Source organism: Trichechus manatus, unplaced genomic scaffold (assembly GCF_000243295.1).
Source record: "Trichechus manatus latirostris isolate Lorelei unplaced genomic scaffold, TriManLat1.0 scaffold00073, whole genome shotgun sequence".
NCBI lineage: Eukaryota > Metazoa > Chordata > Mammalia > Sirenia > Trichechidae > Trichechus > Trichechus manatus.
This window is the reverse complement of record NW_004444009.1, coordinates 4,673,606-4,691,222: the sequence shown is the minus strand read 5'-3', so window position 1 is coordinate 4,691,222 and position 17,617 is coordinate 4,673,606. Positions and strand designations below refer to the sequence as shown.

Genomic DNA, 17,617 nt, shown 5'->3' with positions numbered 1-17,617 from the left:
TAGACCGCCATCTTGCCGGAGTCCTCCAAGAAACTATTTTTAAATAGGCACAGTGTTTTGTTTTGTTTTTTATGGGCACACTCTCTTCAAATACGGTGAAATTAGCGAATCATAACAAAGAGGATACATGTTTTGGAAAAATATTGGGATACATTTATATAAGCTAGCACTTATCAGATGAGGAAACTTGGTCCAGAGACAGTAAGTAACTTTTAAAGGCAATATTGTTAGTTTATGCCAGAGCCAGCTTTAGAACTTGAGTTCTGATTTAGTGCTTTGTTTGTTGCATCTTTCACTTCAACTGCAACAGAGGGTCTCCATTTAAATGACATTCAGATTCAATCACCAATATGGATGTCCTATTAGCTTAGTTAAAGAAGTTCCACTTGTGCTTATTTATATAGCTTACTAGGTTAGGATGGGGCAATGATGGTTCAGTAGTAGAATTCTCACCTCCCATGAGGGAGATGTGGGTTCAACTCCTGGGCAATGCACCTCTTGCCCAGCCACTACCCGTCTATCAGTGGAGGCATGCACGTTGCTATGATGGTGAAAAGGTTTCAGTGGAGCTTCCAGAAGACAGTCTAGAAAGAGAGGCCTGGATATCTACTTCTGAAAACCAGCAAATGGAAACCCTACGAAATCAAAACAGTCTGATCTGCAACTGATCCTGGGAATGGCACAGGACCAGGTGGTGTTTTGTTTTGTTTTGCATGGGGTTGCCTTGAATTGGGGGGCCAACTCTAAGGCAGCTAACAACAACAATAAAAGGTCAGTAGCCATATGCAGAAGCAACAGAAGTAACGGTATAAAATTATATACTTACATCTGGAAATGACGACCAATTTGGGTTTTCTTCATCCATTTAACCTGCATTTGTCTATATCTTCTTCGTGCTCACTGTCTTTTGTTTTGATCAGATTTACAAAGTACAGTATCTGTAGCTCTTGTAGAGATAGGAAGACAGGGCTGAACACTGTTGTTAAGAGCACTAAATCTTAGCTCTGCCACCTAGGAGCTGGGTGACCTTGGGCAAGTTACTGAACCTCTTAAAGCCTCAAGTTCTTTATTTTGTAAAATGGAGCTATTTATACCTAGCTCATAGTATTTGTACTTTGTTATTATTATTATTATTTTTGATATGTGTATTAAGAACTCAAAATAGTGACTGGCATATAATAAGTGCTCAAAATATGGTAGTTATTATAATTATTAAAAATAATTATTTAAAAATAACCTTATTGTTCATTATGAACAACAAATATGTTTAACTGGTACATACTTTTCTATGGTTATTTAACTGGTTTCTAAATTTTTTGCCCCCTTCCTTTCCGCTCCATCCCAGCTAGCACTTACCCGCAGACTCTTGCCCAATGAAGGTCAATAGGAGCCCATTTGGGCAAGACACATTTAGGTTTTGGAAGGTGGGAACATAAACAGTCTCTTGTACAACAGATTCTGGTTCTACTTCTTCCTGTAAAATAAATAAGTTAGCATGTGAATAATTGCTTCTTGTTTTCTAAATGAGTTTTTGATTTATTTTGACTGAACACTTGCTGAGTGTTTAGGATGTGACTTGCCCAGGGCAAGGTGGGCCCTGCAATGCAGCCTACAAGGATGCATGCATCTCTGCTTTTGTGCAGTTTATATTCTACTTGTAGAATGAAACACAGACATGCGAAACTAAAGTTAAATAATGGTACCGATAGTCGGCACATCTTTCCTCAGAAAAGGGAGATATGAAGTTGACGCGAATAATTAAGAAAGGATTCAAGGTGGAGCTGGGGCTTGAACTGGGCCTTTAAAGATGTCTTTAATCAGATGTCTAAGTTTAAGGGTAGGGTACACAGGAAAACAACATCCCATTGCCTTCTTTGTGTAATTCTTACACTTAGATGCTAGAGATATTATACTATTAAGATATGTGTCCTTATTTTTCTGCAATGAGCATATATTGCTTTTGTAGTAAGTAAAAACAATAAAAGAAAAGAAAAAACACAATAAAAGAAATGATTTATAAATTAATGAGGATTTGGGTGTGTCTAAGAAAGCACTCAGCTGCTAGCCAAAAAGGTCGGTGGTTTGAACCCACCAGCCACTCCATGGAATTAAAGCCTTGGAAACCCTACGGGACAGTTCTGCTTTGTCCTATAGGGTCACTATGAGTCAGAATCGACTTGCTAGCAGTGGGTTTAATTATTCTAATTAATTTTGTGCCAACTATGCCTGAATCCTTGTTGGTTATGTGTACTCAAGAATGAAACTTATAACATGGTGCTATAAACAGAAACACCATGCTGTCTCTCCACAGCAAAGACCAAAAAACTAAGTAAAACAGAGACAAACGTCCATCCTGGAACCCTAAGTGTCAAATGAAGAGATAAAGAACTCAGCCAAGCACTGAATGGAGTAAGAAACTGACAGAGAACAGAGAGCAAGGAGAGATAAGTGCAGAGGTCCCTATCAGCTAACACAGCACGGATTTGCCATCTTGGACACCTGTTGGAGATTGGCGGACAGGGAGTACGGGAAAGCAGCTTCACGGGGCCCCCAGCAGGAGACAGAGCACCCTGTAACCACCAATCCTTCTTACACCTGCTCAACCTCTGCTGCTTCATAGCTGGCCGCAGTAGCTCAGCTGGCCGGGAAGTGCAGGGTCCCTGCCGCTTGGATTTGCAACACCCACGTCAGAGATCTGTGGACAGGGAGTACTGGAAAGAAGCTTCACGGAGCTCCCAGTAGGAGACAGAACAACTGGTAACCAGCAATATACACTTTCCCATTCCCCACCATTCTTCACCCAATACTGGGAATCATGGGTTAGCCAAATTGATACACATATTTTTGGGGGACACAATTCAATCCATGACATTGGGGAAGGACCTACTAACATATTACCTAACCAAGATTCACATCAGTTTCTGGTCAACATGGCACTATAGACAGAAGCATCAAGCTGCCCCCAATAGCAAAGATCTGAAAAACCAAGCCAAACAGAGAAAACGGCCATCCTGAAACCCCTAAGCATCAAATGAAGAGATAAAGAACACAGCCAAGGACTGAATGGGATAAGAAACTGACAGAGAACAGAAAGTGAGGAGAGATATGTGCAGAGGTCCCTTATTAACTAATGCAGCACGGATCCGCCATCTTGTACTCCTATTGGAGATGGGTGAACAGGGAGTACGGGAAAGCAGCTTCACAGAGCTTCTAGCAGGAGACAGAACAACCAGTAACCAGCAATATACGCTTTCCCATCCCCTACCCTTCTTCACCCCAACTCGGCCTCCTCTGCTTCCTGCGGCCACAGTCTGGGAAGCACCGGCTTCACCCCAGTGCTTCTTGGCTTCCTCCCGCCCGCACTGGCCAGCTCCCTGAGTGCCATTTGTTGGCTGCTGGTGTTGCTTTTTCCCACTTCTTTTGATTTCTTCTGTACCTCTCACCACCTCCCCCTCCTTTCTCTCAAACACCTGGCTCCGTGGGCCATCTTTCCTTCTTCTTGAAAGACTGTGAAGTGTCGCTCAACTGTGGAACTGCTTCCCAGCCTGCACAGCCATGTTGGTGGGATCCCCGGGGCTTTCTCTTCTTTCTTTCTTTATTTTTGTTTTGAATTGTTCTTTTTGTTTGTTTTTTCTTTCCTTCGCTTGGGAGACCCTTCTAGCCAGGCTATACTGTGCGACTTAGGAGCTACTTCCGAGTCTGCGGAGCTGCACAGTGGGACCCCAGGGGCATTATTTTTTTTCTTTTTTTTTTCATTTTCTTTCCTTTCTGTCTTTCTTCATTTTGTATTTTCTCATCTTTCTATACTTACCTTCTCTTCGGGTCTCCTGAATACCTGGTGCTGTGTGACTTTTATGCCCATTCCTACCAGGCTGTACTTCACAGCCTGGGAGCCACTTCCCTGGACTTTGGAGCCACACTGGTGGGATTCCTGGGGATTTTTCTTGTTTACTAATTTTAAATAATTTATTTATTTTCTTTTTCCCTTTTTCTTCTTTTTTTCTCCATTTCATGGTTCTTCATCTCTCCACTCCGATGACAAGCTCCCTTAGCATACTTCTTTGTTTGTTTGTTTTCGGCTTCTGTTTCTCTCTACTCTCTGTCCTCTTTCCCATACCCATCTTAGCTCCACACATCACAATCTCCCCCTTCCTTCTTGCCTACCTGCACCAGGTGCTGAATGTCACACCCCTGAGCAGCACAGGCACAGCCTATTGGATCCTGCCCTGCACTGATTCCCAGCCTGCCTTGCTGGCTGTAGTGCATGCCACAAACAACCCATCCCAGCAACTCCCCTTCAGCTGGACCTGCCCTGCTGTACCATACCTGAGTGACTGGCTCTGCCCATTGGAAAGGAGGTAAAAAGTTTCGTGCCCACAAGCAAGCAAACAACAAAAACACATAGACCGCCTGCTTAGACGTAACCAAATAAAGCAAAAAAATATGATGAAACAAACAAATCTAAAATCAATAAACAAAGAAAATAACTACTGAATGTCCCGAAGACAGCAGACAATATCAAAACATAAAAAAACAGGACAGGATGGTTTCAGTAGGCATCCAAAATAAAACACCAGATGGCTTTCCAGTAGAAGAAAAGGCACTAGAACTACCTGATAGGGAATTCAGTGCTATCCAAGAATTGAAGCAAAAAGTAAACAAAACAGAGGAAAAACTAGATAAATTCATGGAATAGGCCGATAAATTCATGGAAAACACTGACAAAAAAAAAAAAAAAGGAAGAATTCAGGAAAATAATACAGGAACAAAATGCCAAAATAAATCACAACTAGAAATCATACAAAAACGACAATTAGAATCCAAAAGATAAACAACAAGATTTCAGAAAAGGACAGGTGTCATTGAAGGTCTGAGGAGCAGGTCTGAAACAATGGAAGACAGGATCAGCAAAATGGAAGGCAAATACTTGGATACAACTCTGTTAGAGGAAAACCCAGAAAAAAGAACAAAGAAAATTGAAGAAACCCTGAGAATTATGTAGGATAATATCAAAAGCAAAAGTTTTTGAGTGATTGGAGTTACAGATCAGGGGGAGCAAACAGAAAACACAGACAGGATCATTGAAGAATTGCTGACAAAAAACTTCCCCACCAATATCATGAAATATGAAAAGCTGACCGTCCAAGAAGCTCAATGAACCCCATATAATATAGACCCCAAAAGAAAATCACCAAGGCATATCATAATCACACTCACTAAAACCAAAGACAAACAAAGAATCCTGAGAGCAGCTCGAAAAAAACAAAAAATCACATACAGAGAAGAAACAATAAGACTAAACTTGGATTATTCGGCAGAAACCATGCCGACAAAAAGGGAATGGGATGACATATATAAAACCTTGAAAGAAAAAAATTGCCAGCCAAAAAGAATATATCCTGCAACACTCTCATTCAAATAGGATGGTGAAATTAGCACATTCACAAATAAACAGAAATTAAGGGATTATGTAACAACCAAACCAAATTTACAAGAATTGTTAAACTGAGTCCTTAGGTCTGAGAACAAACAACATCAGACCACAACCTGAATCTAGGAAGCAAGATGGTACCAGCTACATGCCAGCCTAGGAAATGAACTCTTAAGTAATATCCAAAATAAAAAGAATTAGAACAGGGAACCAGAAAGGTTAATCCGTAAATGATGACAACATTAGAACAATAAAAGAGGGAATAAATGGTGTAGGTATAGAACTTTCTAATGGACAGGAAGGCAAGGTGATAACAAGTAATAATAGCCTGGATCAAACCTAGGAAGACTAGGTAAATTTCAAGGTAACTGCAAAGAAAGTTAACAAAACTACTCATCAAAATAAAGAAGAAAAACATAAAGTCTCATTTAAAACAAAATCTACAAAAACAAGAAATGAAAAAAAACCCCACAAACAAAAGGAATTCAGCACAGGAGAGTAAGAGGAACAAAGAAAACGTCAGCACCACAAAAAAAAAGCAGTACAAAATGACAGCAATAAACTCACACCTATCAATAATAACACTGAATGTAAATGGCCTAAATGCATCCACAAAGAGACAGAGTGACAGAATGGATAAAAAAACAGGATCCATCAATATGCTGTCTACAAGAGACACACCTTAGAAACAAAGACATAAATTTATTAAAAATCAAAGGATGGAAAACATATATCAAGCAAACAGCTACCAAAAAAGAGCAGGAGTGGCAATACTAATCATAGATAAAATAGACTTTAAACCAAAATCAAACATAAAAGACAAAGAAGGACACTATATAATGATTAAAAGGAGGAGTCATCATGAAGACATAACCATAATAAACATCTATGCACACAATGACAAGGCTCCAAAATAAATAAAACAAACTCTAACAACACTGAAAAGAGAAATTCACAGTTCCACAATAATAGTTGGAGACTTCAACACACCACTCTTGGTAAAAGACAGAACATCTAGAAAGAAACTCAACAAAGATACAGAAGATCTAAAAGACACAATCAGTCAACTTGACTTCATAGACTTAAAACACTCCACCCAACAGCTGAAAAGTACACATTCTTTTCCAATGCACATGGAACGTTCTCCAGAGTAGATCACATCTTACGTCACAGAGCAACCCTCAACAAAATCCAAAACACTGACATAATACAAAGTATATTCTCTGACCACAACACCATCAAGGCAGAAATTAACAACAGGAAGAGCAAGGAAAAAATCTCAATTATGTGGAAACTGAACAACACCCTGCTTACAAACCATTGGGTAATAAAATCAGAGATGGACTCATAAAATTCCAAGAATCAAACCAGAATGAAAACACATCATACCAAAACCTTTGGGACACAGCAAAGGCAGTCCTCAGAGGACAATTTATAGCAATAGTTGCACACATCAAAAAAGAAGAAAGGGACAAAATCAAAACATTAACTATATAACTCGAACTAATAAAAAGACAATAGCAAAAAAAGCCGGCAGCCACCAGAAGAAAGGAAATAATAAAAATCAGAGCAAAAATAAATCAAATAGAGAATAGAAAGAATCAACAAAACCAAAAGTTGGTTCTTGGGAAGGATCAACAAAATTGACAAACCATTGGCCAAACTGACAAAAGAAAAACAAAAGAGGACGTAAATAATCCAAATAAGAAATGAAATGCGAAACATTACAACAGACCCAACTGAAATAAAAAGAATCATAACAGGGTATTATGACAAACTATAGTCCAACAAATTTGAAAACCTAGAGGAAATAGACAAATTTCTAGAAACACACTATCTACCCAGACTACAACAAAGTGATGTTGAAAATCTAAACAGATTTATAACAAGAGAAGAGGCTGAAAAGGTAATAAAAAACTCCCAACAAAAAAAAGCCCTGGCCCAGATGGCTTCACTGGAGAGTTCTACCAAATATTCAGAGAAGAGCTTACACCAGTACTACTCAAACTATTTCAGAACATAGAAAAGGAAGTGACACTTCAAAATTTATTCTATGAAGCCAGCAAAACTCTGATACCAAAACCAGGCAAAGACGTCACAAAAAAAGAAAATTATAGACCAATATCTCTCATGAATATAGATGCAAAAATTCTCAACAAAATTCCAGCCAATAGAATTCAGCATCATATAAAAAAAAAATATACCACTACCAAGTAGGATTCATACCAGGTATGCAAGGATGGTTCAACATTAGAAAATCAATCAACATAATCCACCACATAAATAAAAGGAAAGAAAAGAATCACATGATCATCTCAACTGATGCAGAAAAGGCATTGAACAAAGTCCAACACCCATTCCTGATAAAAACTCTCAATAAAATATGCATAGAAGGGAAATTTGTCAACATAATAAAGAGCATCTATATAAAACCAACTGCCAACATCATGCTTAATGGAGAGAGGCTGATAACATTCCCCTTGAGAACAGGAACAAGACAAAGATGCCCTTTATCTCCACTTCTATTTAACATTGTGCTGGAAGTCCTAGATAGACCAATAAGGCAAGAAAAAGAAATAAAGGGTATCCAAATTGGTAATGAAGAAGTTAAATTGTCCCTGTTTGCAGATGATATGATACTATACATAGAAAACCCAAAAGACTCCTCTAGAAACCTACTGGAACTAATAGAAAGATTCAGCAGAGTAACAGGACACGAGAGAAACACACAAAAATCACTCGGGTTCCTACACACCAATAAAGAGAATGATGAAAAGGAAATCAGGAAAACAATACCATTTATAATAGCCCCTAAAAAAAATAAAATACTTAGGAATAAATCTAACCAGGGATGTAAAAGACCTATACAAAGAAAACTACAAAAAACTACTGCAAGAAACCAAAAGAGATCTACATAAATGGAAAAACATATCATGCTTAAGCATAGGTAGACTCATTGTGAAAATGACAATTCTACCCAAAGCAATTTACAAATACATTGCAATCCTGATCCAAATACCAACAACGTTCTTTAAAGAGATGGGAAAACTAATCATTAACTTTATATGAAAAGGGAAGAAGCCCCAGGTAAGTAAAGCACTACTGAATAAGAAGAATAAAGTAGGAGGACTTGCTATACCTGACCTCAGAACCTACTATACAGCTACGGTAGTCAAAACAGCCTGGTACTGGTACAACGACAGATAATTGACTAATGGAACAGAATTGAGAACTCAGATGTAAATCCATCTACCTATGGTCACCTGATCTTCAACAAGGACCCAAAGTCCATCAAATGGGGAAAAGACAGCCTTCTTAACAAATGGTGCTGGCAAAACTGGATATGCATCTGCATAAAAATGAAACAGGACCCATACCTCACACCATATACAAAAACTAATTCAAAATGGACCAAAGACCTAAATATAAAACCAAAAACTATGAAGTTCATAGGAAAAACAAAAAAAACAAGATCAATGCTAGAGGCCCTAATACACAGCATTAACAGGATACAATCCATAACAACAACACACAAACTCCAGAAGATAAGCTAGATAACTGGGATCTTCTAAAAATTAAACACATATGCTCATCAAAAGACTTCACCAAAAGAGTAAGGGGAGAACCTACAGACTGGGAAAAAAAATTTTGGCCATTACGAATCAGACAAAGGTCTCATTTCTAAAATCTACAAGAAAATCCAACACCTCTACAACAAAAAGACAAATAATCCAATTAAAAAATAGGCAAAGGAAATGAACAGACACTTCACCAAAGAAGACATTCAAGTGCCCAACACTCACATGAGGTAATGCTCACGATTACTAGTCATTAGAGAAATGCAAATCAAAACCACAATGAGATACTATCTTACCCAGGCATTACTGGCACTAATTAAAAAAAACAAAAACTGAAAATAATAAATGTTGGCAAGGGTGGGGGGAGATCGGAACTCTTATGCACTGCTGGTGGGAATGAAAAATTGCACAACCATTTTGGGAAATGATATGGTGCTTCCTTAGAAAGCTAGAAATGGAAACACCATATGATCTAGCAATCCCACTGCTAGGAACATATCCTAGAGAAATAAGAGTCTTCACACGAATAGACATATGCACACCCATGTTCATTGCAGCGCTGTTCACAATAGCAAAAAGAAGGAAACAGCCAAGATGCTCATCAACAGATGAACGGATAAACAAACTATGGTACGTAAACACAATCGAGTATTATGCAATGATGAATCTGCGAAGCATCTCATAATATAGATGAATCTGGAAGGCATTATGCTGAGTGAAATAAGTCAATCATAAAAGGACAAATATTGTATGAGACCACTACTGTAAAAACTCATGAGAAAGTTCACACACACAAAGAAAGAATCTTACAAGGGAGGGGTGTGCAGTGGTAAACACTAAATAGTACATAAGTGATAACTTTGGTGAAGGGTAAGAAAGTACACAATACTGTGGAAGCCAGCACAACTTGTACAAGGCAAGGTCATGGAAGCTCCATAGACACATCCCAACTCCCTGAGGGACTGAATTGCTGGGTGGAAGGTTGTGGGGACCATGGTCTCGGGGACCAACTAGCTCAATTGGCATAACACAGTTTATAAAGGCAATGTTCTACATTCTACCTTGGTGAGTAGCGTCTGGTATCTTAAAAGCTTGTGAGCAGCCATCTAAGATACTTCACTGGTCTCACTCTTTTGGGAGCAAGGGAGAATGAAGGAAACAAGATACAAGAGAAAGATTAATTCAAAGGACTAATGGACCACAACTACCATGGCCTCCACCAGACTGAATCCAGTACAACTAGATGGTGCCCAGCTACCACCACTGACTGCTCTGACAGGGATCACAATAGAGGGTTCTGGACTGAGCTGGAGAAAAATGCAGAAGAAAATTCTAACTCACAAAAAAAGACCAGACTTACTGGCCTGACAGAGACTGGAGAAACCCCGAGAGAATGGCCCCTGGACACCCTTTTAGCTCAGTAATGAATCAGTCTTGAGGTTCATCCTTCAGCCAAAGATTAGACAGGCCCATAAAACAAAACGAGACTAAAGGGGCACAACAGTCCAGGGACAAGGACTAGAAGGCAGGACGGGGCAGGAAAGCTGGTAATAGGGAACCCAAGGTCGAGAAGGGATAGTGTTGACATGTCGTGGGGTTGTTAACCAATGTCATAAAACAATATGTGTACTAACTGTTTAATGAGAAATTAGTTTGTTCTGCAAATCTTCATCTAAAGTACTAAAAAAAAAAGAAGATAGTTATGAGGGACTGAATTACTGGGCTGAGGGCTGGGGACCATGGTCTCAGGGGACACCTAGCTCAATTAGCATAACATAGTTTATAAGGAAAATATTCTACATCCTACTTTGGTGAGTAGTGTCTGTGGTCTTAAAAGCTTGTGAGTGGCCATCTAAGATACTCCCTTGGTCCCACCCCCTCGGGAGCAAGGGAGAATGAAGAAAACCAAAGACATAAGGGAAAGATTTGTCCAAAGGACTAATGAAGCACAACTACCATGGCCTCCACCAGACTGAGTTCAGCACAACTAGATGGTGCCCAGCTACACTCACTGACAGCTGTGACAGGGATCACAATAGAGGATCCCAGACAGAGCTGGAGAAAAATGTAGAACAAAATTTTAACTCACAAAAATAGACCAGACTTACTGGCCTGACAGAGACTGGAGAAACCCTGAGAGTATGGCCTCCAGACACCCTTTTGACTCAGTACTGAAGTCATTCCTGAGGTTCACCCTTCAGCCAAAAATTAGAGAGGCCCATAAAATAAAACAAGACTAAATGGGCACACCAGCCTAGGGGCAAGGACGAGAAGGCAGGAGGGGACACAAAAGCTGGTAACAGGGAACCCAAGTTAGAGGAAGAGAGAGTGTTGACATGTCATGGGTTTGGCAACTAATGTCACAAAACAATATGTGTATTAATTGTTTAATGAAAAACTGATTTGCTCTGTAAACCTTCATCTAAAGTACAAGAATAATAATAATAATAAAATAATGGACATAGATGCCAGTAATGAATGACTGCATATTTTATGATTCCATTTACATGAAATGGCCAGAACAGGCAAATACATTGAGACTGTAGATTAGTGGTTGCCTAGGGCCAGAGAAGATGAAGAATAACTGCTAATGGGCCTGGGGTTTTTTGAGGGGGTGATAGTTGCCCACCTCTGAAATATTCTAAAAGCCAAACAAATTTAAATTGGTTTTATATAAATTATATTTAAATAAAGCTGTTAAAAAAACAAAAAAGAATGAAAGTTATTCAGTTACTTCTAACCAATCCCCTATTGATAATCATCTCAGTTTTTCCAATCGGTTGTCTTTTGTTAGCCACTAAAATTGTTCCAACTGATCCCCCATTCCTGGACACTTAGTTTATTCTAACAAATCTTCTATTATTGATCACTTAGGTTGTTCTGATTTTTTTTTTTTTTTGGTCACTAACAGAGGAAGAATATGAATAATTAGGTGAAAATAAATTAAAAACACAAAGCAAAATTAAGTAGAAAAATCAAGCGGAAATTCTGTAAAATGAACACAAATGCTCAAAGATACAAAACTGTCATGTCAAATCTCATTACATACAAAACCAGTAATCATTTCTCCACCCTCCCGTTATCATCAGTTTTAAAATGTGCTGGGTCAACTAGTTGGTTTGCTACCAAATTGCTTTCAGCCAAATTAGCTTTAAAGGAATTACCTGGAATCACTCTGTTCAGCACTTGAACATTTTTACTTAACAAGGGTCAAGTGAGCTGACATGGGGAAACTTATCTAGTATAGTCAAGTAAACACTGTGCTGAGGCTGAGTAGCATTTAAACACCTAACTGAAAGGGCCAGAGTCTAAAATACAATTTCGTGAGCACTTTCTAACACGTTTTTTTTCCTTCTAATTAAAAGTCAAGTATTTGTACTTGTACAAGATTCGATCAGTCGTTTCCTTCTTGTCCTTCTTTTAGAGTCATCTTTTGATCTGTGTTTTCTCTCTTAGAAAAATGTTTAGTCAAAGCCCGTGTTTGTGTGTGTGTGTGTGTGTGTATGGAGGTTTGGGGACAGAAGGTGGAATGATCTTTAACCATAAAGGGAAGTTGGACTGGCTGCCTCTGAGTCTTGCTGGATTCTCAGCACATTAATATCTATCAAAGTCTGCCAAATCTACCAAATAGAAGTATCCATTGTTTAGTTATAGAATATCCTCTTCCAGTTGTTATCTCAAGCTAAATAAAGTTTAAAAGTAAGGAATGGTGGAAACTGAACCAACCAAAAGCTAAGAATAACCAAGAACCAGGGTAGAAAAAATACTGAACTAGTCGTTCTGAGCTTAAAATGAATGACCTGAAACAGTTTACACATGACAGTGTTTCCTGGAGTGGGAATCCAACTTCAGCATCCAAATCTCTTTTTGTCGGTTCAAAGTTGAAAACAGGAAGAATGTTAATGTATCTGTACAATAAAACGCATGAGCACCAATTAAAATGCACTGTAATAACACTATTGACCTAACTCAAGAATTTTAAAGAGTTAATTAACCTTGACGAAGAAACAGTTTGGGAATCCATGGCAAGGTTCATTTACCTTTTTCTCTTCTTCTTTTGGGTGCTCCTCTTCTTTAATGGATTCTTTGGGTTTTTCTTTGCCTTTTGTTTTCCCTCCTTTTACTTTGCCTTGAGGAATAGTCACTATAACAGGAATGGTTGTTGGAGTAAGTGCTGAAGGGATATTCAACATTGTTTCCAAGTTATGGTCTTTATCCTCTGTAAATAAAAGGGAAAACAAGTAAATGAAACATTCATATTTGATATGTTTGTTAAACAAAATGTACATTACAAAAATTTTCTAAGTTAGCAATAATTTTTACCTTGCTAAATCTAATCTGATTATCAGCTGGATAGATTCCAAGGGTAGTAAATTGGATTTGAAAATGTCTTTATAAAAAAATTGTACTTAGAAAATATGGAGTACTTAATACTTTGATATGGAACCCTGGTGGCACAGTGGTTGAAGTGCTCAGCTGCTATCCAAAGGTTGGTGGTTCAAACCCACCAGCCACTCCATAGCAGAAAGATGTGGCAGTCAGCTTCGTAAAGATTACAGCCTTGGAAACTCTATGGGGCAGTTCTACTCTGTCGCATAGGGTTGCTATGAGTCGGAATGGACTCGATGATAGTGGGTAATACTTTGAAATACTTAACTGAGTCATTATTTCACATGTTCTTGCCTCTCCATCTGGACTGTAAACTCTTAATGATAGGTCAGTAAACATTAATTCATTCACTTGAGAAATATTTATTGAGGGCCTGTTGTTAGTTCCTGTTGAGTCAGCTCCCTATCCATGGCTACCCTGTGTGTGACAGAGTAAAACTGCCCCATAGGGTTTTCTTGGCTGTAATCTTTACAGAAGCAGCTCACCAGGCCTTTCTTCTGTGGAGCCACCAGGTGAGTTCAAACTGCCAACCTTTAGGTTAGCAACCCATTGCAAACTACTTGTGCCACCTAGCTCCTTTATTAAGGGACTATAATATGCAAAATGTTTGAAGCCGCAGGCAATAATGAAAGAATATATATGTAAAGGACCTTGAAGAGTCTTAAAATCATCTAAATCAGATCTGCCCTCAGCTTCAATGCAAGGGTATATTAAATAGGAACAATCTAATAGCCATAAACAAGGAAATTCCAAAAAGAAATTACTTCTGGCTGAAATGATAAAAGAAGTTTCATTGTAGAAGATCAATTTTCTGCTAGGTTTTAAAGAATTGTCCAACTTCTAAAAGCAGAGCTGGTCTGCAGGGAACTATATCAGGAACTTCTGAGCATCCCTTATGTCTTATCAGCTATTTTCCTCTGGGTTCCAGGACACTACTCCCATCTGGATTTCCTCTTAACTTTCTGGCCAATTTTTCTCAGTCTCCTTTAAGCTCTTCATCTTTTGTCAACCCCTTAAAGGTTGATAGGTCCTCGGGTTTTTCTCTTACAATTACACAACAGATATTCTCAACCATGGCTTCCCATAGTAATTACTCATAGAATTAAAAAAAAAAAAGGTCACCCCCACCTTGACCTACTGAATCAGACATGGATGAGGTCGAGCTGTTTATATTTATAAACACCACAGATGACCATGACACATAGCCAGGGCTGACAATCTTTAACACACACACACACACACACACACACACACACACACACACACACATTAGATCTGGGTGATCTCATTCACTACTAAGCCTCCAACTGTCATCTAGATGCTAATGACTCTAAAATTTACTTTTTAAAGCTTAGCCTCTTTTTTCAGCTTCAGATTCATATTTTTAACTGCTTTTAGACAGCTCCTCCTGGTTGCACTGGAGAGACATTTCAAGCTCAATAAGTCTCTCCTCTCCTAAAGCAGGTTAGCCCTCCTATGTCCCAATATCAGTAATGCCATGACTAATCATGAACCCTGTTACCCAAGTTAGATACTGAGACATCATACTTTCTGTCTTTCTCTTTTCAGAACTCACTCTACACATTCAATCAGTCACCAAGCCCTCAGGCCCTTCTTCAAAATCATGCCTCTCTTCCCAGAACCTTAACTCAGGCTCCCATTATCCTTCTCTTTTTATTTCTGTAAAACAAAAAAATACACACACACACACACACACACACACACACATATATATATATTATATATACATATAAAACAAAACATTTGCCATTTCAACCTTTTCTATGTGTACAATTCAGTGATTATGTTTATCATGTTATGCAACCATCACTACGATTCATTTCCAAATTTTTCCATCACACTTAACAAAAGTTCAGTGTCCCCTTAAACAATGACCCCCCTTTTCACTTCCCTCCCATCCATGGTAACCACTAACAAACTTTGGTCTTTACACAATTGCCTATCCTAGATATTTCATGTAAGTGGGATTGTACAATATTTGTCCTTTTGTGACTGACTTATTTCACTCAGCATAATGTCTTCAAGGTTTATTCATGTTGTAGCATGTATCAGGACTCCATTTCTCTTTATGACTGAGAAATATTCCATTGTATCTATGTACCACATTTTGTTTATCCATTCATTTGTTGATAGATATTTTGGTTGTTTTCACCTTTTGGCTATTGTGAGCACTGTTGGAATGAACATTTATGTAAAAGTATCTGTTTGCATTCCTGCTTTCAATTATTTTGAGTATATACCTAGCAGTGGAATTGCTGGATCATACTCATACAACCCTATATGACAGAGTAGAACTGCCCCATAGGGTTTCCAAGGAGCAGCTGATGGATTTGAACTGCCCACTTTTTGGTTAGCAGTCAAGCCACTGCACCACCAGGCCTCCATTATAATTCTAGATTTAAGTTTTTGAGGAATCACCAAACTGTTTTCCACAGTGGTTGCACTATTTTACAATCACACTAACAATGGACGAGTGTTCCAATTTCTCCACATCCTCATCAACACCTGTTGCGTTCTTTTCTTTTTTTTATTATTGACCATAGCCTTCTTAATGCTAGTGCTTGGTTTTCTCTTCTTATTCTAGTTCCTCGAGTTGCAATGTATTGATTTGATATCTTTCTTCTTTTTAATGTAGGTATTTATTGCTATGAACTTCTCTCTGAGCACTGCATTTGCTGCATTCTTTGTATGACATGATTTCATTTTCATTCAATTCTAAGTATTTTCTGATGTCTCTCTTGATTTTTCCTAAGACCATTGGTTGTTTCATAGTACGTTTTTAATTGCCACATATTTGTGCATTTTCCAGTTTCCCTCTGTTATTAATTTTTAGTTCATTCCATTATCGTTAGAGATTTTTGTGTGTGTGTGTGACATAGCATATGATCTATCCTGGAGAATGATCCATGTGCCCTGAAGAAGAATGTGTACTGTGCCGTTGTTGAGTGGAGTGCTCTATATATGTCTGTTAGATCTAGCCACCCAGCTGCCATGCTGGGAAGGTGAAGAGAAGCAGAAGAAAAAGAAGTTTTCCTACTGATTAAAAGTCACCTTTTTTCTTGTGTCATTGTGTAGTTAGTTTCTGCAATCCTCTAATTTTCAGAGATTCTACAGTGTTGAGATTACATATTTGTAGCTACTTTTCTTGGTGTTTACATGGGAAGGTTAGACCTGCTCATACTGCTATCTTCCCAGAATTCAGGATCCCATTATCTCTTGCTTGGACTTTTTTTTTTTTTTAATTGTACTTTAGATGAAAGTTTACAGAGCAAATTAGTTTCTCATTAAACAATTAATACACATATTGTTTTTTGACATTGGTTGCCAACTCCACAGCATCAACACTCTCCCCTTCTCGACCTTGGGTTCCCTGATACCAGCCTTCCTGTCCCCTACTGCCTTCCCGTCCTTGCCCCTGGGGTAGCGTGCCCATTTAGTCTCATTTTGTTTTATGGTCCTGTATAATCTTTGACTAAAGGGTGAACCTCAGGATTGACTTCAGAACTGAGTCAAAAGTGTGTCTGTCAGCCATACTCTCAGGGTTTCTCCAGTCTCTGTTGGACCACAAGTCTGTTCTTTTTTGTGAGTTAGGATTTTGTTCTACCTGTTTCTCCAGCTCTGTCCAGGGTCCTCTACTGTGATTCCTGTCAGAGCAGCTGGTGGTGGTAGCCGGGCAACATCTAGTTGTGCTGGACTCAGTTGGGTGGAGCTGTGGTAGTTGTGGTTCATTAGACCTTTGGACTAATCTTTCCCTTGTGTCCTTGGTTTTCTTCATTCTCCCTTGATCCAGATGAGGTGGGACAAGTGGAGTATCTTAGATGGCCGCTCACAAACTTATTTATTTATTTTTTATTGTACTTTCGATGAAGGTTTACAGAACAAATAGTTTCTCATTAAACAGTCAGTACACATATTCTTTTATGACATTGGTTAACAATCCCACGACATGTCAACACTTTCCCATCTAGACCTCGGAGGACCTTTTATTTGGTGAAAATATACATAGCCAAAGTTACACCATTTCAAAAGTTTCTACATGTACAATTCAGTGACATCAATTACATTCTTCCAGTTGTGCTGCTATTCTTACTATCTTTTTCCAAATCATTACATCACCATTATCTTCAACTGACTTCCCCTTAGGCTTCCCATCAAACCTTTTGAGTTGCTGTTGTCAATTTGACCTCACATAGATAAT

At 38.6% G+C, this 17,617-nt stretch overlaps 1 protein-coding gene across 1 annotated transcript in view; it reads right to left on the bottom strand.

Moving 5' to 3' along the window:
• Window positions 1–17,617, bottom strand: part of SPAG17 (sperm associated antigen 17) — a 361,237-nt gene that overhangs the window by 98,016 nt on the left and 245,604 nt on the right. The window contains exons 25-26 of the mRNA XM_004380343.2: window positions 13,050–13,228; window positions 1,357–1,474 (exon numbers count right to left, since the gene is read on the bottom strand). Coding sequence (XP_004380400.1) covers window positions 1,357–1,474; window positions 13,050–13,228 — 297 coding nt within the window. The remainder of the gene's footprint in view (window positions 1–1,356; window positions 1,475–13,049; window positions 13,229–17,617) is intronic.